Consider the following 24619-nt stretch of genomic DNA (forward strand, 5'->3'; position numbering starts at 1 on the left):
GCCGCGTGGTAGGCCGCAGCTGCGTTTTTCGTGCACTCCCGTGTGTGCTCTGCTGTCCTCTACAGGCTGACGGTGTGCACAGTGCGTCGGCTCTGCGCACAAGTTGCACACTTGGTTTTTGGGTGCACTTTTTATGCGCACAAATTTTACATTGTTCACACGCTTAGCTTGGCGCACAAGTGCGTACGCCTTGCCGCACTTTCTTCTAGTCGTTTATTTTTTGAGGGCACTCCCCTTTGAACGCAAGCTGTTCAGACAAACGTTTAGTGCCGTGATGGCGCCGGTAAGCAAGAAGCCTAAACATCTTCCTATTTGTGTTACCTGTCATATTAGGGCTTCTCAGCCTGACCTGGCTTCAAACCTATGTCAGCACTGCTCAGACTCTCAGGGAGAGTTGTCTTCCTCGGATATTGCAAAGCCTGGGGCCTCCCATTCTGATGATGGGTTGGTCACGGCCTTGACTGGAGGGATGCCAGACCTTGATTTTCCCTTGACTGGCTTCTCCGTGGGCAAGGGCAGTTCTGTGGGACCAGCTCCAGTTCCTTCTGGGCTTGGTCTGGACCCAGCTGGTTTTTCTTGAGCGGAACTTTTTCAAGGCTTACAAGCCTTTCTTCTGGCACAGTCCTCTGCTTCCCCCATTTTTGTCCGGTCGAACCCTCAGCCGGTGGCTCCTCCCTCTTCCAGTCCTATACTTAAACACTGGGACTCACCCCGGCTCCCTGTGGGTGTTCCCAACAGGAATCTGGATGGCACTGATGAGGAGGATGATCCTGATTCCCTGGAAGATGGGGAAATTCCTTCAGGACTGGAATTGTATTGAACCATGTTAGTTCTTTCATAGAGATGAACTGCCAGCCCTAATTTCCCAGACCTTGAAACAGCTGGGTGTCCCTGGTTCAGATGCCATGTTGGAGCCAAGGAAGAATCCCATTTTAATTTCCTTTCGTAAAGCCTCTTATTTTTACCCAGTGATGAACGCCATTCAGGAATTGATTGATCTGGAATGGGATGCCCCAGAGGCAAATTTTAAAGGGGGTTGGACATTAGAAGGCCTTTACCCCATGGATCCGAATGTGAGACAATGTTTGTGTTTTCCTAAAGTGGATGCACTGGTATGTACCATCTCTAAGTGGATGACTATCCTCGTAGAGGAAGAAGCAGCCTTGAAGAATGTACATGATAGAAGGATTGAGACTATTCTTAAGCAAGCCTTCGAGGAGGTGACTTTCCAGATTGCTTCCTGTTGCGCCCTAGTGGCGCAATCTTGTCTGGTTCTCTCTCAGGAGGTTGATGAGTCTGGAGGAAATTCCAGAGTGGTTATGGAGCCTGCTGCCACATTTTTAGCAGACACAGGCTGTGATTTGCTCTGTACCTCGGCCAGAGGAGTGGTTTTGGTGATAGCGGCCAGGCGTCAACTCTGGTTGCGAAATTGGTCAGCTGACGCAGCCTTGAAAGCTAATCTTACCAAGATGCCCTTTAAAGGCTCGTTCTTGTTTGGGAGCGAGTTGGAGAAACACAGAAACATAGAAATGACGGCAGAAGAAGACCAATAGGCCCATCCAGTCTGCCCAGCAAGCTTTCACACTTATTTTCTCATACTTATCTGTTACTCCGACCGCTGAGTTCAGGGCCTTTATTGGTAACTTTTTTTATTCTAATTTCCTTCCACCCCTGCCATTGATGCAGAGAGCAGTGTTGGAGCTGCATCAAAGTGAAGTATAAGGCTTAATGTTTGAGGTTAGTAACCATCGTATCGAGCAAGTTACCCCGATGTTGGTGTATTCATACTGCTCAGATCAATACCTTGTTTGATGTTGTCTGGATGTAAATACTATTTCTTCATTCCCCCCTGCCGCTGAAGCAGTGAGCTGTGCTGGATATGCATTCAAAGTGAAGTATCAGGCTTAATTTGTTATGGGAAGTAACCGCCACAATAAGCAAGCTACTCCCACACTTATTTGTTTACCCAGACCGTGCAATTCAGTCCTTGTTGGTTATTGTCTGAATATAAATCCTCTTTTCTTCATTCCCCCTGCTGTTGAAGCAGTGAGCTGTGCATGCATTCAAAGTGAAATAACAGGCTTAATTGGTTCGGGGTAGTGGAGCAAGTTTCCGGTTCCTCGGTTACTGGAGGATAAGAAGCAGTAACAGCACCCCTTTGGTATGAGGGGTCGTCCCCGGGGTTCTAGGCAGTTTCGTCCCTACAGAGGGTCGACCTTTCAGCAGGTCTCGGTCCTTTCGTCCCCAACTGCCCAAGAGAGGAGCAGGCTTGGGTGGTGGACCTTCTTGAGCTTTCCAATGAAGGTTTGCCGACCACCTTTCAGAACAAAAGATAGGGGGATGTCTCTCTGTCTTCCAGTGGGAGTGGGTTGAGATCACATCGGACCAGTGGGTCCTGGAGGTGATATGAAAAGGATATGCACTGGAATTTCTCAGCATTCCTCGGGACATCTTCATGGTGTCCCCTTGCCACTTCCCGCAGAAGAAACAGGTAGTGGAGTTCATGCTTCAAAGGCACCTCAGGCTGAGGGCTGTGGTTCTGGTGCCTATGTCTCAAAAATGTATTGGCAATATTCCATTAATTTTGTTGTGCCAAAGAAGGAGGGCTCCTTTCATCCCATCCTGGATCTCAAGAAGATCAACCGTCATTTGAAGGTGACTCATTTTCCCATGGAAACCTTACGCTCTGTAATAACACTGGGCAACAAATTTTCACAAAAGTCATGTTACGGAAAAGAAATTAGTCAATTCTTATATAGAAACATAGAAACATAGAAATGACGGCAGAAGAAGACCAAATGGCCCATCCAGTCTGCCCAGCAAGCTTCCCTCATTTTTTCTCTCATACTTATCTGTTTCTCTTAGCTCTTGGTTCTAATTCCCTTCCACCCCCGCCATTAATGTAGAGAGCGGTGATGGAGCTGCATCCAAGTGAAATATCTAGCTTGATTAGTTAGAGGTAGTAGGGGTAGTAACCGCCGCAATAAGCAAGCTACACCCATGCTTATTTGTTTTTACCCAGATTATGTTATACAGCCCTTATTGGTTGTTTATCTTCTCCCCTGCCGTTGAAGCAGGGAGCTATGCTAGATATGCGTGAGGTATCAGTTTTTTTCTTCTCCCCTGCCGTTGAAGCAGAGAGCTATGCTGGATATGCATCGAAAGTGAAGTATCAGGCACATTTGGTTTGGGGTAGTAACCGCCGTAACAAGCCAGCTACTCCCCGCTTTGTGAGTGTGAATCCTTTTTTCTTCTCCCCTGCCGTTGAAGTTATGCTGGATATGCATGAAGTATCAGTTTTTCTTTTCCCCTGCCGTTGAAGCAGAGAGCTATGCTGGATATGCATCGAAAGTGAAGTATCAGGCACATTTGGTTTGGGGTAGTAACCGCCGTAAGAAGCCAGCTACTCCCCGCTTTGTGAGTGTGAATCCTTTTTTCTTCTCCCCTGCCGTTGAAGTTATGCTGGATATGCGTGAAGTATCAGTTTTTCTTCTCCCCTGCCGTTTAAGCAGAGAGCTCTGCTGGATGTGTGAAGTAACAGTTTTTCTTCTCCCCTGCTGTTGAAGCAGAGAACTATGCTGGATATGCATTGAAAGTGAAGTATAAGAATGGAGTGATCAAGCTAGTTGAAAGGCATCAGGAATAGAGGAAGGTGGAGGTAGTAATTTGGATATTTGGTTTGGGGTAGTAACCGCCGTAACAAGCCAGCTACTCCCGTCTTTGTGAGTGCAAATCCTTTTTTCCTCATTTCCTCTTGCTGTTGAAGCTTAGAGTGATGTTGGAGTCACAGTAACCATGTGTATGTTTATTGAATAAGGGTATTGTCTCCAGGCAGTAGCCATCATTCTGGCGAGTCACCTACTCTTCATTGGCGGCCTCTTGACTTTATGGATCCACAATGTTTATCCCACTGTGGATCATTTCCATGTGCTAAACATGAATGTGACTGTGAAAATGCAAAATTGGCTCTAGTTTTTTTGTAATATGCAATAATATAATTACATCTTGAACTGTATGCCAATAGCTCACTGGGCAACAAATTTTCACAAAAGTCATGTTACTGAAATGAAATTAGTCAATTCTTATAAATTTCCATGTGCTAAACATGAATGTGACTGTGAAAATGCAAAATTGGCTCTAGTTTTTTTGTAATATGCAATAATATAATTACATCTTGAATTGTATGCCAATAGTAGGAGACCTACGGTTAATACCATTTGAAAAATGAAGTCATAGACTACGTCTTAGATTTCTTTGCTTGTCTCTTGTACACCTGTTCGGGAGCATCTCTGCGGAGTGTCCAGCAGTAGTCAGCCAGCATGAATATTTCAAATGCTCACCCTTTCTGACTGGGCTTCATATAGTACGCTGCTGACGTCAGCTTACTCAGCAGCAGCATGGCAGTAGAACTGCATTGCATCAGAAAATGATGTAATAAACTCTGGATGATGTGTGCATGATGGTATTATGCAATATGATGCAATATTACATCATTCTAGGCTTATTTACAGTCCTACTGGATAAATTTACATGACATAGAAAGTGAACTATATAAAATATCTTCAAAACGAGAGCCAATAAAAACTTTTCATGGTCATATTCGTGTTCAGCACATCAAGATACTACAGAGTAGGACCTTTTTAGATCAGTAACACTTTCATTGTTGCCCAGTCGCGGTGCAGTCAGGGGAATTTCTAACATCCTTGGATCTGTCAGAGGCTAGCCTTCATATTCCCATATGATTGGAACACCAATGTTTTCTACGCTTTGTGGTATTGGGGCGCCATTATAAGTTTTGGGCACTGCCCTTTGGTCTAGCCACCGCTCCCACAACATTTTCCAAAGTTATGGTGGTAGTAGCGGCGGCCTTGCAAAAAGAAGTGATCCTGGTGCACCCGTATTTGGACAACTGGCTGGTTCGAGCCAAGTTTCAGGAAGAGAGCCACCTGGTGACACACGAGGTGGTCTCCTTATTGCAGGAGCTCGGTTGGGTGGTGAACCTGACCAAGAGCAATCTTCAGCCATCTCAGTCGTTGGAATATCTGGGGGTCCGATTCGACATGGGGCAGGACAGAGTTTTCCTACTGGAAGTTCAGATCTAGAAATTGATGTCTCAAGTTCGTCAGTTGATTAACACCAAACGCCCGGTGTGATCCTACCTACAGGTGCTCGGCTTGAAGGCAGCTACCCTGGAAGTGGTGCCATGGGCAAGAGCACATATGCATCTCTTCAGTGTTCTCTGTCTCATTGGAACCCGCAGTCTCAGGACTATGCGGTTCGGCTCCAATTGCCTCCAGTGGTGGTTGCAGGATGATCATCTGAGAAAGGGAGCTCCCTTGTCCTCTCCAACCTGGTTGGTACTCACAACAGATGTAATTCCTCACGGTTGGGGGGGCTCACTGTCTGGAGTTAATGGCTCAGGGGTGTTGGAATGCAGAAGAGTCCCATTGGAACATCAATCGCCTGGAAGCCCAGGCGGTACGGCTGGCATGCTTGCAGTTCAGCCACAGGCTGTGGGATCGAGTGGTTTGCGTAATGTGTGACAGCATGACGACGGTGACCTATATTAATCGCTAGCGAGAAACCAAGAGCCAGCAAGTATCGCAGGACATAGACCAGCTTATGGAAAGGGTGGAAGGTCATCTGCAGATGATCTCAGCCTCTCACATTGCAGGAAAAGACAACGTAAGAGCAGACTTTTTCAGCAGGAAGAGTCTGGACCCAGGAGAGTGGGTGTTGTCAGCCAAGGTGTTTTAGCTGATTGTGGATCGCTGGGGCCTTCTGTTCCTAGACTTGCTGGCGACTTCTCGCATTGCGAAGATTCCTCAATTCTACAGTCGCAGGAGAGATCTGTGGTCCCTAGAAATAGACGCTGTCATACAGGTCTGGCTGGAAGACAGATTGCTTTATGCCTTTCCTCCATGGCCCTTGCTGGGCAGGATAATTCGCAAGATTGAAGGCCACAGGGGGCTAGTACTTGTTACGACTGTCGCTGCCCGACGTCTCCACTCCGCCCTCCTTACCTCTCCGGCGACTCCTCCCGCGGTTGACGGACGTTTGGTTGCCACGGCGTCTGCCTGCCGTCCTCTCCGGCGTCCCAGGTCCGGCTTGGGCGCTGCCTCCCGCCGTGCTGTCCAGCTGCCTTAGGGCGTACACGCCGCCCTGCTTCAAATACTTTCTTTGGCGCGAACCTCAGGAGCGTCCCCCTGTGATGACGTCACACATCACAGATATAAAAAGACTACGTTATTGCTAGCTAATCGAGTTAGTAAGGTGAGGTAAAAATATTCGTACTGGAACACCTTGTGGATGGGATTCGCTCTCCGTACCTAGCTACTCTGCCTCTCCATTATTGGACTTACTCTATTTGGGGTACCCGCTCCTCGGGGGCCTCTCTCTTCTCTTTCAGGTCGCTGTCTGGAACCAGTACTCGCTCCTCGAGGGCCCATGTTCCTGGACTCGCTGCCTGGACTTCACTTCTGCCTGGAAGATACCGCTGCCTACACCATCAGTGAGTTACCATCTACTTCTCTCAGAGCCATTCCCTGGAACCAGGTACTTGCTCCTCGAGGGCCTGCCTCTACTCCAGCTCCTGTGATTCCTACCAAGAGAAACCACTGTGGGAGTACTCAACAAACGACGCTCTATACCAGAACTCTGTGTATGCTCCACTGTTCTCACTACATCAGTTTCTCTCCACTACAGCACAGCTATTGTGGGATCGCTGTTCCAGAGCCCTGAGGGACTACAAGCCCAGCTGGGCTTCATCTTTGCTCACTACTGCCACCTCTGGTGGCTCCTCAATACTGTTAATAAAAGATCTATCTGTGTTGTGTGTCCTAAAGCTGAGCCTGACCTGTGGCCCCTCACGGAACTTCCCCCCATGGGCGTGGTCAGCAGCCACAGTGTCCAAGGGTCCACCCAAAACCTTACAAACAATAACAGATTGCTAACTCCATGGATCCGGCACAGCTCAATGCCCTGCAGGCCATTCCGGACCTGGCCCTGAGCATTTCTAAACAGCAAGAAGCATTGGAGAAACTCACTTCAGCGTTTCAACAGCTGCACACACAGAAGACCCAAGGCACTAATTCCAGCAATGAAGGGCAGTTACATAAAGTAACTTTAAAGACTGCTGTACCAGGGGCTTTTTAAACCAGTGCTACATGCATTTTGCATTACAGCCTTTTCAGTTCCCCACAGCTTTTTCCAAGACTACTTACATTCTATTTTATCTTAATGGAAGGGCCTTGTCTTGGGCCTCTACACTGTGGGAACACAAGCATCCTATTTTGCAGGACACAGATGGATTTTTGGACTTATTTAAATTCATTTTCGATGATCCTGCTTGAGTGACCGTTGCCGGTTCTTCTCTGGTGGATCTGAAGCAAGGCAACCAACCACTGGCTGATTTTGTGATAGAGTTTAAGACTCTTGCTACAGAACTCTGCTGGAACCCCAAATGCCTGAAGACCCTCTTCTTCAGAGGCCTGGATACTCGCTTGAAAGACAAGTTGGCCGCTCGTGAAACACCTGACTTGCTGGATGAGCTAGTGGCTTTGACTACTAGGATCAATCACCGGCTTTGTAATAAGGTGAAAGAGCTCCGGCCTAATAGAGGACCTGATCAGAAGGAGGCTAGTGCTAAACCTGTACCTCGGATGGTTCTAGTAATTCCTGCTGCCAGTGGAGATGAACCAATGCTACTTGGTCGTGGACATTTGACTTCCAAAGAGAGAAGACTTCGGAAGAGGCATGGTCTATGCATGTACTGTGGACAGACTGGTCACGATGTCCCAACATGCCCAATTCATCCGGGAAACGGACAGGCCTAAGTCCTGCAGGAGGACTGTTCTTAGGCCTTACTACACCCTCTCCTCCGCGCTCTCGCCCAGTCTCCTTGTTCTGCAGACCGTCTGAGTTTCAAACTCTTGCCCTAGTGGATTCAGGTGCAGGAGGCAACTTTATTCTTCGGTGCCTAGTGGAACATCTGAGGATTCCCCTCGTCACCTTGAAGGTTCCACTACTCCTATCCTCCATCCATGGAGAGCCCTTACCGGGTGACATGACTTGTCAAACTGTACCGGTAACTCTCCGCACCGGAGCTCTCCATATTGAATCAATTCCCTTCTTTGTGTTAAAGAAGGCCATACACCCTATCGTCCTGGGGTTACCCTGGTTGCAGTCGCACCAACCCCAATCTGACTGGGCATCCTTGGAACTCTCCTGCTGGGGCCCAGGTTGTCATGGGAAGTGCCTTAAGGAGATTGCTCCTGTCATCTGCATGCCTACTACTCCAGCGATGCCAGGACTGCCGCCCCAATACGCATCTTTTTTTGTTTTCCAAAGAAGCTGCTGACATCCTTCCTCTGCATAGGTCCTATGACTGTGCCATAAGACTAAAACCCAATACTGAACCTTCTAAAGGACGTGTCTATCCACTCTCAGCGAATGAGAACAAGGCCATGTCCGAATACATCGAGGAGAATTTACAGAAGGGGTTTATTAGACCATTGAAGTGTACAGCCGACGCAGGCTTCTTCTTTGTGGGGAAGAAGGACGGTACCCTATGTCCTTGTATCGATTACTGAGGTCTGAACGAGATCACGATTAAAGACCGCTACCCCCTGCCTTTAATCTCAGAGCTGTTTGACCGGCTTCAGGAGGCCAAAATATTTTCAAAACCCGACCTGAAGGGGGCCTACAACTTAGTTTACATTCGTAGTGGCGACGAATGGAAAACAGCTTTCAACACTCCAGACGGCCATTTTGAGTACTTAGTTATGCCCTTCGGCCTCCCTTAAGGATACCGGTTCCATTGTGGAGTCTTAACTTGGTGCTGGATTTTTTGGTGGGATCTAGATTCTGACCACTCTGTAGCCTTTCCTTGCAGTTGTTGACCTTGAAGACTGTGTTCCTGGTAGCTATATGTTCTGCGCATTGAATCTCTGAGCTGCAGGCCTTGTCTTGCTGGGAGCTGTTCCTTCAGGTGACTCTGGGGGCATTACAGCTGCGTACTGTTACATACTTTTTGCCCAAGGTAGTCTCAGACTTTCATTTGAATCAGTCTCTCCTTCCCATACCTGGATAAGGTCAGGTATGCGGAGGAGTATCGCCTCTTGTGCTCCTTGGATGTCAAGTGACTTGTTATGCAGTATCTGGAGGTTTCTGAACCTTTTCGAAAGACAGATCGCCTGTTTGTTCTCCATGGCGGGAGAAAACAAGGTGCTCCAGCTTTGCAGGCTACCATAGTTCATTGGATTAAGGAGGTGGTCACAGCCACGTATGTGGATGCCGAAAAGCTGTTGCCTACTGAGGTTAGGGCTCATTCCACTAAGCCTCAGGCAGTGCCATGAGCGGAGGTTAGTTTGTTGTCTCCCGTCGATATCTGCCGAGCTGCGACATGGTCCTCTTTACACACTTTTTCCAGGTTTCATCATCTGGTTGTGCAGGCCCTGGAGGATGCAGCCTTTGCATGTGTAGTGTTGACTTGACCACAGGCAGCCTCCCACCCTGTTGGGGAGTAGCTTTGGTAATTCCCACTGGTCCTGAGTCCATCTGTCTACACGCTAGGAAATGGAGAAATTACTTACCGGATAATTTTGTTTTCCTTAGTGTAGACAGATGGACTCAGCTTCCCGCCTTCGGCTGCCGCAATAGTGTGTCAATAGTCCTGTGGGACTCTGGGTCCCAAGGGATTACTAGTAAGTGTTCAGTCAGTCTCTAGTTTGGGGTACCTAGAATCTTACATGAGTTCAGTGTTTATAGTTGGTTGAGTACAGTTCTGGTTACCTATATTTAATCATGTTTTTAATCAAGTTTTTTTCTAGTCTGTCCACAGTTACTTTTGTAGAGAATACTGGCAGGCTGGGGTCACTGCATGGCTGTAGATACTGTGACATCAGCTTGCTCCATCTCCATCTGCTGGCAGGGGAGCATAAACCCACTGGTCCTGTCTATACTAAGGAAAACAAAAAAAAAAAGGTAAGTAATTTCTCCAGTCTTTTCACATGCATGCAGTCATCTAGGAAGGAATCAGATCTTTTAAACTCAAGAGGTCTTACTTCGGGTACCAAACTGTTAATGGGCATACTGGTTTTGCTGCTGTATTGTACTTGGCAGGATGGGAGACTTTTCTCCCTCCCATTCAAGATACTGAGCCTGCCATACCTGTTCTTAATGAAGTTCGGGAAATGGACTCTTGGATACCAGATGGCGTATGCCACAGCTATTATCCAGAGGATGGAGATTTCGTCCAGCATCTGTCCTATGTAACTCAAGGTCATGTGATAATAAGCTGAGAAAACTCCTGGAATAAATAACAAAAAAAATATATAAATGCACACCTCAGTTCTTAAAAAGCTTCTACAGGGGCAAAACTGAACAATTATACAGTAGCAGTAATATTTAAGATAGGTACAGGAAGTGCTTTCCCGATTAGGCAGACAAAGCCATTAATAGCCTAGACTTTAGGGCACAGACTTCCCTGAGGGCTGCAAAAAAACAAAACAACTGCAGTCAAAGTAAAATAATAGGTCCTGACAGCCACACAAGCTCACAGAGCCAACAGTGCTTTTAATCTTTGTGAGGTCCATATTCAGTGAATGCAGCTGACTTTGCAGGGATATTCAGCGATGAAGGCACGCCACTAAATATACCAAGCTATGTTAAAGTTAGCCAGATAAGTGTATCCAACTAACTTGAGGACAGCTCTTCAGCAGTGCTAATGTTAGACTGATAACGCTGACATCCCATCCCTGACATAGCTGCGTAACGTTTTAGCTGGATAAACCGCTGTCTGGCTATCTTGGAAGCAGTCGGTTCAGTAGGATTTTCAAATCCCGCTATTTATCTAGCTAAGTCTGATCTTAGCTGGATTAGTGGCACAGAATATGGGACCCTGCAGCTTCGCATGGACACAAAAATGCTGCTTTTCACCATAGCTTTCTTTATGTGATGTGCGAGGATTTTATATTTTGAGGGTTTTTTTTTTCATGGTTTGGCTCACTTTCGGGCGAATTTTAAATCACGGGGGGTTACGCGTGCGGTTGGGCCTTGATCGCGTTGCGCGCATTTTAGATGGGGCCCAGCCGCGTGCATAACCCTCGTTACGCGCACAAGAGCCAGACCGAAGAAAAGGGGTGGGGCGGGGGGGGGGGGGAGGGGCGGGGCTTCAGGCACCAGTACAGTGCACCAGGGGATCGCGCGCCAGCAGCCTGCCCGCAACTTACTGCAGGTCGGGCCTTGAAGCTGTGAAAAAAGAGAAGGAGAAAGGGAGGAATTAGGGGTTAGGGAGGGGAGGAGAGGAGAGGGGAAGGGAACTGGGGAAGGCTGTGATGTGTCGCCACGCAAAAATCGCTTTATTCCACCCCCCCTTTGCGCGAGCTGTCCCGGATTTTATAACATGCGTGCGCATGTTATAAAATTGTGCGTGCCAGGTAGCACACGTGCACATGGACATGTGCGCGTATGTTTAAAAATCTACCCCTTTGTGTCTACAACTCTTTCAGGACCAGGGGGCATTCCATGAAGTTAGCAAGTAGCACATTTAAGATTAATCGGAGAAAGTTCTTTTTCACTCAACGCACAATAAAGCTCTGGAATTTGTTGCCAGAGGATGTGGTTAGTGCAGTTAGTGTAGCTGGGTTCAAAAAAGGTTTGGATAAGTTCTTGGAGGAGAAGTCCATTAACGGCTATTAATCAAGTTTACTTAGGGAATAGCCACTGCTATTAATTGCATCAGTAGCATGGGTTCTTTTTAGTGTTTGGGTAATTGCCAGGTTCTTGTGGCCTGGTTTGGCCTCTGTTGGAAACAGGATGCTGGGCTTGATGGACCCTTGGTCTGACCCAGCATGGCAATTTCTTATGTTCTTATGACCAGAGTTTTCATCTTTGCATCCAGGGTTTAGTCTGTAGCACAGGGAACAGGAGGGAAAGGGATGAGACTGAAGCAAACAGGTAGAAAAGAACTACTCTGCTCCAGTGGCGTAGCCAGAACTGAAATTTTGTGGGGCGGGGAGGGGGGGGCTCAAGGTTACCATGGGTGGGCAGAAGACATGCAGATCTAGGCCCTACTAGTTGTACTCTTATTGATAAATAATGCCTTAGCATGCACCCTACAATGGATTTCTGAGTAGTCTGCAACAGCCAATATGCATGCGTGACCTTTAAAATATTTTAATCCTATTGCTTCAAGCAGTTACCAACTTTAAAAATGCCTTATTAATCTGTATTAATTTGTTTTATATTTATAGCAGTTTATAAATCACAATATCATGTAAAAATTAAAGAACATGTAATAGAAACTTCAGATCCAATCACATAATAAAGCATATCAATATATTCTTTTATGAATCCTCTTTCCAAAAATTCATAAAACTACAATAAAACAACAATCATAATCATCATCATAAAAAGATTTGCAACAGGTGCACAACAGAACTAGGACGTGCGAAAAAAAAATTCAAATTCACCTCAGTGACAGCAAAACAAATTCCCTTTTCTGCCAAACACTTTCTGAAGTAACAAAAACCCCTGTAAAAAATAAAAATACCTGGAACCTTACTATACCATAACAGCAGTAACTCTCAGGACTCAAACAGCAGCAACCTTATCTATGAAAAGGCAGCAAGGCAAACATTACACCAGGCCCTAGAACACTAATACACTACCTAGTGGGCAAACACAACAAAACCAGACTGCTACAAATCCCTACAGACTACACGCTAGCCAAAATAAGGATGTACAAGCTATTCTAGCATTCTGATTGGCTCAACAATACCCAGCTGTTCCTTTTTTCTTCATTTCTAAGATATATTTTCTCTTGTTTTTTTTATTTTAACTTTGGTTGTTGTTTTGCATATCATACCCACGATGATCAGCATAAGCCAGAAGAGGTGCACAGCCAGGGTCCTCTCCCGTGCATAAGGGTGCTGAAGATACATCATCAGAGGAGCGCAGATGAAAAAACCCACATTACTCACCTAAAAAAAATATATATATAAATAAGTAAGAGAGAAACGTAGACTGTGACGGCAGAGGAGGACTGCAAACCTCTCTCTACTATCTGCCCATTCCTGACGCAGTGCTGATTTGGGGCTTCATCCTCCCAGTCTCCTAAATTGTGCAGAGTTCTCTTGAATTCTGGTACTGGTTTTTTGTCTGATTGACTGGGAGGCCTTTTCCCTTTCTGTGAATAAATCTTTCCTTATGTTACTCCTCCATTTATAGCCCCTCTAAGCCTCTTAACATGACTCCCTTGCTCTGAACAACGTTTGCCCTGACGTTTAGCACTCGTGACAGCCTGTGCACCGGAGGAATATCTCTCTCTGTGGAGCTCCAGGGGCAGAGGTCCCCCTGCAGCTCCACAGGCAGCAGTGCCACTTTAAAGCTGGTTATCTTTAGCCCGAGTACCAATAAAAGCCACACCTGGACTCCCAGGGAGCCACATAACTCATAACACCTTTGTCCCACTCCCAGGTGAATATTTCATTGTAAACGCAAACCTTCCATTCATCCATTAGTTAATCATTCAAGGGGCAGGCAGGAAAGCCACACCTCACTATCCCAATATCACATTTGGGCTCCGTGTCTGGGGCTGATAAGAGGGAGGAGGGATTTCTTGTAAGAAACCATTTTTTCTGCTCATCTTCAGGAAGCTTTGAGAGGATTATTTTTTTGTGACTTGATACTGAAGCTGATTTTAATCTGCTGAAAATAGTTAATGTGTCTGGGTTTTACACTCACTGCAGTAAAGTTTTCTAACTGGGAATCTCAGGATGTGAACTATTAGGTCCAGGCCTAAGTTCAAGCAGGTTGTCCATCCCATCATGACAACACCCTGCCACAACTTGATAAGCTTTTCAATATAATCTTCTATTTATTTACCTAAGAATCTGGCTTGAGGAGTTTAGCAACCTACAGCGCTGATAATTAAGCCAAGGTACAGGCTTTAGGATGCAGGTGTCCCCTGGAGCTGTTGCTACGTGACTGTATAGTTTGCTACCTCGCTTATTAGGACATGAAGCGAGCAAGAACTGGTTCCCTAAAAGGCAGACCCTTGGCATCCTGTGAGTTCAGCTCCCTCCCCCCATCTGCTGTGCTCATCCTTTGGCATGGGGGACACATTCCCATTTGGTTCCCCTGTTTCTCTGCTGTTCCCGGATGCTGGGGCACACTTTTCTTCCACTCTCTGTCTTGTTGCTGATAACCCTATCCTGGGGCTTTAAATTTCTAGCATACTGGCATACGCGACTCCTCTCTGTCTCTTCCAGTGTCTGTGTTCTGTCTCTCTACTGGTACGATAAGAACATAAGAACATGCCATGCTGGGTCAGACCAAGGGTCCATCAAGCCCAGCATCCTGTTTCCAACAGAGGCCAAACCAGGCCACAAGAACCTGGCAATTACCCAAACACTAAGAAGAACCCATGCTACTGGTGCAATTAATAGCAGTGGCCATTTTCTAAGTCAACTTGATTAATAGCAGTTAATGGACTTCTCCTCCAAGAACTTATCCAAACCTTTTTAAAACCCAGCTACACTAACTGCACTAACCACATCCTCTGGCAACAAATTCCAGAGCTTTATTGTGCACTGAGTAAAAAAGAATTTTCTCCAATTAGACTTAAATGCTACTTGCTAACTTCATGGAATGCCCCCTAGTCCTTCTATTATCCGAAAGTGTAAATAACCGAGTCACATCTACTCGTTCAAGACCTCTCATGATCTTAAAGACCTCTATCATATCCCCCCTCAGCTGTCTCTTCTCCAAGCTGAACAGCCCTAACCTCTTCAGCCTTTCCTCATAGGGCAGCTGTTCCATCCCCTTTATCATTCTGGTCGTCCTTCTCTGTACCTTCTCCATCGCAACTATATCTTTTTTGAGATGCGGCAATCAGAATTGTACACAGTATTCAAGGTGCGGTCTCACCATGGAGCAATACAGAGGCATTATGACATTTTCCGTTCTATTAACCATTCCCTTCCTAATAATTCCTAACATTCTGTTTGCTTTTTTGACTGCTGCAGCACACTGAGCCGACGATTTTAAAGTATTATCCACTATGATGCCTAGATCTTTTTCCTGGGTGGTAGCTCCTAATATGGAATCTAACATCGTGTAACTACAGCAAGGGTTATTTTTTCCTATATGCAAGACCTTGTACTTGTCCACATTAAATTTAATCTGCCATTTGGATGCCCAATCTTCCAGTCTTGCAAGGTCCTCCTGTAATGTATCACAGTCTGCTAGTGATTTAACTACTCTGAATAATTTTGTATCATCTGCAAATTTGATAACCTCACTCGTCGTATTCCTTTCCAGATCATTTATATATATATTGAAAAGCACCATCCAAGTACAGATCCCTGAAGCACTTCACTGTTTACCCTTTTCCACTGAGAAAATTGACCATTTAATCCTACTCTCTGTTTCCTGACTTTTAACCAGTTTATAATCCCCGAAAGGACATCGCCTCCTATCCCATGACTTTTTAGTTTTCGTAGAAGCCTCTCATGAGGGACTTTGTCAAACGCCTTCTGAAAATCCAAATACACTACATCTACCGGTTCACCTTTATCCACATGTTTATTAACCCCTTCAAAAAAATGAAGCAGGTTTGTTAGGCAAGACTTCCCTTGGGTAAATCCATGTTGACTGTGTCCCATTAAATCATGTCTTTCTATATGCTCTACAATTTTGATCTTGAGAATAGTTTCCACTATTTTTCCCGGCACTGAAGTCAGGATCACTGGTCTATAGTTACCCGGATTGCCCCTGGAGCCTTTTTTAAATATTGGGGTTACATTGGCCACCCTCTAGTCTTCAGGTACAATGGATGATTTTAATGATAGATTACAAATTTTAACTAATAGATCAGAAATTTCATTTTTGAGTCCTACAGAACCCTAGAATGCATACCATCCGGTCCAGGTGATTTGCTACTCTTTAGTTTGTCAATCTGGCCTACTACATCTTCCAGGTTCATAGTGATTTCGTTCAGTTCGTCTGACTCATCACCCCTGAAAACCATCTCCGGAACTGGTATCTCCCCAACATCCTCATTAGTAAACACGGAGGCAAAGAATTCATTTAGTCTTTCTGCAATGGCCTTATCTTCCCTACGAGCCCCTTTAACCCCTCTGTCATCTAATGGTCCAACCGACTCCCTCACAGGTTTCTAGCTTTGGATATATTTTAAAAAGTTTTTATTATGAGTTTTTGTCTCTTTGGCCAACTTCATTTCAAATTCTCTCTTCGCCTGTCTTATCAATGTTGTACACTTACCTTGACCATGCTTATGATTTATCCTATTTTCTTCAGATGGATCCTTCTTCCAATTTTTGAAGGATGTTTTTTGGTTAAAATAGCCTCTTTCACCTCACTTTTTAACCATGACGGTAATCGTTTTGCCTTCCTTCCACCTTTCTTAATGCGCGGAATACATATGGACTGCGCCTCTAGGATTGTATTTTTATACAATGTCCAAACCTGTTGAACACTTTTAACCTTTGCAGCTGCACCTTTCAGTTTTTTTCTATTTTCCTCATTTTATCAAAGTTTCCCTTTTTAAAATTTAGTGTTAGAGCTGCAGATTTACTTATTGTCCCCCTTCCAGTTATTAGTTTAAATTTGATCATGTTATGATCACTGTTGCCAAGTGGCCCCACCACAGTTACTTCTCTCACCAAATCTTGCGTTCCACTAAGAATTAAATCTAAAATAGCTCCCTCTCTTGTTGGTTCCTGAACCAATTGCTCCATGAAGCAGTCACTTAATACATCCAGGAAATTTATGTCTCTAGCATCCAGGAAATTTATGTCTCTAGCAATCGTGGATTGCAAACTGGCTAAAAGACAGGAAACAGAGAGTAGGATTAAATGGGCAATTTTCTCAGTGGAAGGGAGTGGACAGTGGAGTGCCTCAGGGATCTGTATTGGGACCCTTACTGTTCAATATATTTATAAATGATCTGGAAAGAAATACTACGAGTGAGATAATCAAATTTGCAGATGACACAAAATTGTTCAGAGTAGTTAAATCACAAGCAGATTGTGATAAATTGCAGGAAGACCTTGTGAGACTGGAAAATTGGGCATCCAAATGGCAGATGAAATTTAATGTGGATAAGTGCAAGGTGATGCATATAGGGAAAAATAACCCATGCTATAATTACACGATGTTGGGTTCCATATTAGGTGCTACAACCCAAGAAAGAGATCTAGGTGTCATAGTGGATAACACAATGAAATCGTCGGTTCAGTGTGCTGCGGCAGTCAAAAAAGCAAACAGAATGTTGGGAATTATTAGAAAAGGAATGATGAATAAAACGGAAAATGTCATAATGCCTCTGTATCGCTCCATGGTGAGACCGCACCTTGAATACTGTGTACAATTCTGGTCGCCGCATCTCAAAAAAGATATAATTGCGATGGAGAAGGTACAGAGAAGGGCTACCAAAATGATAAGGGGAATGGAACAACTCCCCTATGAGGAAAGACTAAAGAGGTTAGGACTTTTCAGCTTGGAGAAGAGACGACTGAGGGGGGATATGATAGAGGTGTTTAAAATCATGAGAGGTCTAGAACGGGTAGATGTGAATCGGTTATTTACTCTTTCGGATAGTAGAAGGACTAGGGGACACTCCATGAAGTTAGCATGGGGCACATTTAAAACTAATCAGAGAAAGTTCTTTTTTACTCAACGCACAATTAAACTCTGGAATTTGTTGCCAGAGAATGTGGTTCGAGCAGTTAGTATAGCTGTGTTTAAAAAAGGATTGGATAAGTTCTTGGAGGAGAAGTCCATTACCTGCTATTAAGTTCACTTAGAGAATAGCCACTGCCATTAGCAATGGTTACATGGAATAGACTTAGTTTTTGGGTACTTGCCAGGTTCTTATGGCCTGGATTGGCCACTGTTGGAAACAGGATGCTGGGCTTGATGGACCCTTGGTCTGACCCAGTATGGCATTTTCTTATGTTCTTAAGTCCTGATGTTACATTTACCCAGTCAATATTGGGGTAATTGAAATCTCCCATTATTATTGCACTGCCAAATTCGTTTGCTTCCCTGATTTCTCTTAGCATTTCATCATCTGTCTGACCATTTTGTCCAGGTGGACGGTAGTATACTCCTATCACTATACTCTTACCCAACACACATGGGATTTCTACCCATATAGATTCTACTGATTCGCTCCTCTTGGATGTCCTACACTTAACCTGGGGATATTTTGTTTTCATTTTCCATGTTAGATTGTGGACTGCAAACCTCCCTGCCTTGGCGCCTTTCTTTCTGACAATTCTTCTGGGAGGAGCTTCACCACTTCCTCTTTGCCTCTGAGGCTTGGTTGGTCACATTCCTTCACGCTATCCCTTGTGCCACCTTTGCCAATTTTTCCACTAGCCTCATTCACAGCCCTCCCCAAGGTCATGGTTCAAAGGATGCCTGCTGTCACTGCTTATACAGAGAGAAGGAGGAGTGATTCCTGCTCACCCAGCCTACAATCCTCTACATGCTTATGCTACCTATTCTTCGGCTTTCAGTCCCCTCCCCTGGCTTTCTTCTTCCTGCAAATGGCGGTTCTTTTCTTCCTCATGTGTCAAACCCTCTCTCCCAACTTCCCTACTTAATGTCAATGGGTTTTTTTGTTTGTTTTTTTTAATAGAACATTGATAGCATATTTTCTGGCATGGAATCGGAGGTTGAATGATAGGGTTGCACCACCTCCTCCTTCAGGATAACCCAAGCAAGGTAATCCAATCCTGGTTTTGCCCCATTGCAGGCATGGAGTTGTTCTCATTTCCCTAAGAATAGCAGGGCTGTGTTTCTGTGTATACAGTGGGGCCCAGCCAGGACTGGATCAGCCTGTTTGGGTAGAACTAGCTGAGGTGACAATGCTGCTGAATGGCCCATCTCCTTTATATCGTCTGACCTCCTGGCAGACTGAAAAATACACCATTATGTCCTTTTTACCAGCCTGACCTCCCTCCCAGATGTGCACCTTTACTTTGCTCTCTTGTATATCTACATTTAATCCACTTTTTATAGTTGCTGCTTCATTCGGCAGTCCATGGACAGCCCCTGCAAACCGCCACTCTTACCTCCGGGGCCGGGATGGCCATGTTGCCTTCACAATGTGGCGAAACGCCGCCAACACTCCTCGTGGCAAGACACTGCTGGTCTCAATGCTCTGCGCCTCTCCCTAGGCATGCACACGCGCCAATGTATTTTCTTTTAAAGGATCCACGGCAGGAAAGTCCCAGTGGCCCCTATAGATAATGTTCTCAGGAGTGCCCTATATAAGGGCAGCTTCTCAAATGCAACCTGCCTCAGCAATAGATCCAGCTACTGCTAAGTAATGAGTGTTGCATCCCAGCAGTTCCTACCTTTGTCTCAGTGTTCATTCTAGCCTGCTTCCAGTCTTCGTTGCCCGCTTTTTCCAACCCATGTCTGCCTGCCTGCCCCGGCCTATCCATCCTTCTTCTTCTCCCTTATACGGATACCTGAATTGACCTCTGCCTGGACTCTGGATACGCCTGACCGCTGTCTGGACCCTGGATATGCCTGATTGCTTCCTGCCTATGACCCTAGTCTAGCCTTGTATCATATCTCATGTCATCAGCAGAGACCCATGCCTAAGACCTGTTGGCCAAGGCACCCAAAGACTCAATCCAAGGGGAAAGTGGATTGGTAAGGGTGAAGGTCCTAACTGGTCTCTGCCTGCCAACAGTGAGAACCTGCAGGGCTCCTCTCCCTGCAGTTCGAGTCAGTCTTGCCTCAGCCCATGTGTCCACAGACACAATAGTTGCCAGCTCATCCCAGGTCAGCTGAACAGGCGCTGGCTGGTTGCAAGAGATTTCCTTATATACTCCTGTTGGATTTGACATCAGCCAGTGCAACAGGAAGTCCCGGCTAGGGGACCTATAAAGGCAGTCCAGAACTGGAGGAAGTTGTATTCTGGGTCCTTGAAACAGCATGCTGCTGGAGGCTATGCTGGAATCACTTCGAACCAGAGGTGAAAAGAAGGTTGAAGAAGTAGCTAAGACTTTACAAGTGGCTGGACTATTAAAGCAGTTGGATATCATCTCCGGATCCACCTCACTGACTCATTGGCTACGGTAAAGAATAAGTGTTGTGGGGTGAAAGTACTCTTCTCAAAAACTATTGTGGCAGATGTACAGTCTATAATTAGGGATAATGAGGGAAGGTATATTATTGTTAAGTTTAGATTGCATAAGGAAATGTATACCCTAGTGAATATTTATGCTCCTAATTCAGCACAGGGGGTGTTTTTGACAGATGTGTCTAACGTTTTGCTGAACTGGGCAGAAGGGCATATTATTATTGGGGGGATTTTAATCTGACAAGGGACACCTATCTGGATAATTCTGGTGTGGGTAACGTACTGATGAATTCTCATAGAAAGTATTTAAAATTACTGATGGGAGATTGGGAGCTGATTGATATTTGGAGACTGCTGCACCCTACGCAGTGAAATTACACTTTTTTCTTCTGTCCTCACAAAGTGTATTCTAGTGTATTATTTCTTGGTGGACAAATCCCTTGCGATTCAAATGGTGGGGGTGTAGATTGAACAGATTACTTGGTCTGATCACTCCCCCTTCTGGCAGAGGCATAACAAGGGTCTCCGGCACCCGGGGGCCAGTGCATTTGTGTGGCCTCCCTTGCACCCCCCTTTCTCCTCCACCATCACCCACCAATGCATCACCACATTTATTTAATTTATTTATTTAATATATTTCTATACCGGACTTCATGAATGGGATTCATATCAGGCCAGTTTACATGGAACTTGGGGGATTAACAAGTGTAACCAAACAAGAAGGCCGAAACAAGCAAAGTTACATATAACAGGGGGATTGAACTTGGGGCCTAAGATAGCCAGGAAGTAGACAGAGAGAAATTAACTACATATAAATAATATATGACGGGTTCAGAGATTAGTAAATATCCCATTCCTTGGGCTGAGTCTGATGTGACATTTTTGAGTTAGGGGAAGGCTTGGAGGAAAAGCCACGTCTTAAGTTTTCTTCGAAAGGTAAGAAGACAGGGTTCCAGTCTTAGGTCAGTCGGTAGTCTATTCCAAAGGACTGGGCCTGCTGTGGAGAAGGAGCGTTCTTTGGTGGATGTTAGATGGGTGTATTTAGCAGGTGGGACTTGAAGGGTTCCTTTATATGCTTCTCTGATGGGTCTTTCCGAAGAGCGGTGTTTGAAAGGGGTCTGAAGGTCTAGTGTGAGCTGTTTGTGGATGGTTTTGTGGATTATAGTGAGTGCTTTATGTAGAATTCTGTATTTTATTGGCAGCCAGTGTAGGTTTCGGAGGATGGGGGTGATGTGAGCACATCTGTTGTTGTTGGTTAAGATTCTGGCTGCTGCGTTCTGGAGCATTTGTAGAGAACATAAGAACCTGCCTCTCACTCCACAGATGCGATACCCGCCAACTTACTCATTGCCAGCTATAAAATTGTCGCCAAACCTATTGCAGATATTATTAACCACTCACTTATGCAAGGCTCAGTACCTGACCAGTTGAAACTCGCAATCCTAAAACCTCTCCTGAAAAAACCCAATTTGTCTCCAGATGACCCATCTAACTATCGCCCTATCGCTAAACTCCCCTTCATTTCAAAAATCTTAGAAAAAATTGTCAACCAGCAACTCACAGAATACTTAGAAGATAACAAAATACTAGCCCCTTCTCAGTTCGGCTTCCGAAAAACCCGAAATACAGAATCTCTGCTAATCTCCCTGATGGACACAATCTTACTGAATCTAGAAAAAAAACAACCTGGCTTACTTATCCTCCTCGACTTATCAGCCGCATTTGACACGGTAAACCACACAATGCTTCTGGACAGGCTAACAGACATCGGCATCAAAGGCACTGCTCTCAGTTGGTTCAAATCGTTTCTACATAACAGAGTTTATAAGGTCAGAGTCAACAACGAAGAATCACACCCAGTTTCCTCATCCCTGGGAGTCCCTCAAGGCTCTTCCCTATCCCCCACCCTCTTCAACATTTATCTACTACTACTCTGCCAGCTTCTCTCCAAACTAAAATTAACCCACTATATCTACGCAGACGACGTACAAATATTAATCCCGGTGACGGAAACTCTACAAAAAACACTAGAATTCTGGAACAATTGCCTCCAAACCATCAACAACCTACTCAAGAGTCTTAACCTGATCCTTAATTCTAACAAAACTGAAATACTACTTGTCACACAAGACAGTAACCAGGATACGTCTAACTTACCCACTAATATTAAACTATCCTTCTCTTCTCAAGTCAGAAACCTCTGAGTCATCATGGACAATCAACTAAACCTTAAGAGATTCATTAATAATACCACGAAGGACGGATTCTACAAATTACAAGTGCTAAAACGACTCAGACCGCTCCTCCATTTCCAAGACTACCGGGCAGTTCTCCAAGCAATTATTTTCTCAAAAATCGACTACTGTAACTCCCTCCTACTTGGCCTCCCAATCAACACAATAAAACCTTTACAAATGCTCCAAAACACCTCAGCCAGAATTTTAACGAAATCCAACAAAAGAAATCATATTACCCCCATCTTGAAAAACCTACACTGGCTCCCAATCAAGTTCAGAATTTCCTACAAAGTACTAACAATCATACATAAATCCATACATAAGCTCATTCCTCTGGAACTCAATACCCCTCTGCAGCCACATATACCCTCCAGACCGGTGAGAACAGCCTATAAAGATACTCTCCTCTCCCCAACCATCAAATCCTCATTAAATAAACGCACTCTATCCACAGCAGGACCCGCGCAATGGAACTCTCTACCTCCAGACCTCCAGAAAGAACCTTGCCCTATCGTCTTTAAGAAGAGACTCAAAACTTGGCTATTCGAACAAGCCTTCTACCCACACCAATAATTGTACTCTAAATCTTTTCAAATTTATGCACCTTGGAACGTACCTACTGTTCAGTCAGCCAGATCATATCGAAATACTACATTATTTATTATAACTTCTTGTTAGTTAACCCCCCAGTTACTTAATCCAAGTTTATCCTCCTGTTCGATGTAATTGCACTCTGTCGTGCATGTTTAATTGTTACAATGTAAACCGAATTGATATGTAACATTTGCTACATGAATTTCGGTATATAAAAATGTTAAATAAATAAATAATAAATAACATAAGAAAATGGCATACTGGGTCAGACCAAGGGTCCATCAAGCCCAGCATCCTGTTTCCAACAGTGGCCAATCCAGGCCATAAGAACCTGGCAAGTACCCAAAAACTAAGTCTATTCCATGTAACCATTACTAATGGCAGTGGCTATTCTCTAAGTGAACTTAATAGCAGGTAATGGACTTCTCCTCCAAGAACTTATCCAATCCTTTTTTAAACACAGCTATACTAACTGCACGAACCACATTCTCTGGCAACAAATTCCAGAGTTTAATTGTGCGTTGAGTAAAAAAGAACTTTCTCCGATTAGTTTTAAATGTGCCTCATGCTAACTTCATGGAGTGTCCCCTAGTCTTTCTACTATCCGAAAGAGTAAATAACCGATTCACATCTACCCATTCTAGACCACTCATGATTTTAAACACCTCTATCATATCCCCCCTCAGTCGTCTCTTCGCCAAGCTGAAAAGTCCTAACCTCTTTAGTCTTTCCTCATAGGGGAGTTGTTCCATTCCCCTTATCATTTTGGTAGCCCTTCTCTGTACCTTCTCCATCGCAATTATATCTTTTTTGAGATGCGGCGACCAGAATTGTACACAGTATTCAAGGTGCGGTCTCACCATGGAGCGATACAGAGGCATTATGTGGTTGAGATGGGGAGCCCCAGGAGTAAAGCATTACAGTAGTCAGTTTTCGAGAATAACGTAGATTGAAGGATGGTTCTGAAGTCCTGGAAGTGGAGAAGGGGTTTGATTCTTTTTAGAACTTGAAGCTTATAGAAACAGTCCTTGGTGATATTATTAATTGATTTCTTTAAATTCAGATGATTGTCTAGTATAACTCCTAAATCTCTTGTTTGAGAAATCTGTGGGTCAAGAGCTGTAATATTGGTGTTGGTCGAGTGTTCAGGGGAGATAAGAAGGATTTCCGTCTTGGATGCGTTGAGAACCAGGTTCAGGCTGGAGAGGAGGCTTTTTATGGACTTCAGGCAATTTTCCCAGTAGTCAAGCGTTTTTTGTAGGGATTCTTTTATGGGGATCAATATCTGAACATCATCTGCATAGAGATAGTGTGTTAATTTTAGGTTTGTGAGCACATGGCACAACTGTGTGGGGTCTCTCTTCACTGGAGAGGGGGCGGGAATCCCGCTAGCGTGTCACCAAAGGCTGCCGCCATGCAGAGCCAGTGCTAACTTTTTTGCAGCCCTGGCGAACAATTACAACGCTGGCCCTTCCGCATGCTGTTTTGTTTTATATTTCATTTATATTCTTTTTCTAATCAGAGTCAGTGGAAGGGTATTAGGCAGTCTTCGTTTTATTTGTATTGTATTGTTTTACATTTTATTTGTATTGTATTGTTTTACATTTTATTTGTATTCTTTTTCTAATCAGAGTCAGTGGAAGGGTATTAGGCATTCTAC

General features: G+C 44.8%; 1 protein-coding gene across 2 annotated transcripts in view; it reads right to left on the minus strand.

Moving 5' to 3' along the window:
* Nucleotides 1–24619, minus strand: part of ACER1 (alkaline ceramidase 1) — a 99289-nt gene that overhangs the window by 38888 nt on the left and 35782 nt on the right. For both annotated transcript variants that reach the window (XM_029610925.1, XM_029610923.1), the window contains exons 4-5: nucleotides 12869–12983; nucleotides 10171–10309 (exon numbers count right to left, since the gene is read on the minus strand). In XM_029610925.1, coding sequence (XP_029466785.1) covers nucleotides 10171–10309; nucleotides 12869–12983 — 254 coding nt within the window. The remainder of the gene's footprint in view (nucleotides 1–10170; nucleotides 10310–12868; nucleotides 12984–24619) is intronic.

This window comes from Rhinatrema bivittatum, chromosome 8 (assembly GCF_901001135.1).
Source record: "Rhinatrema bivittatum chromosome 8, aRhiBiv1.1, whole genome shotgun sequence".
NCBI lineage: Eukaryota > Metazoa > Chordata > Amphibia > Gymnophiona > Rhinatrematidae > Rhinatrema > Rhinatrema bivittatum.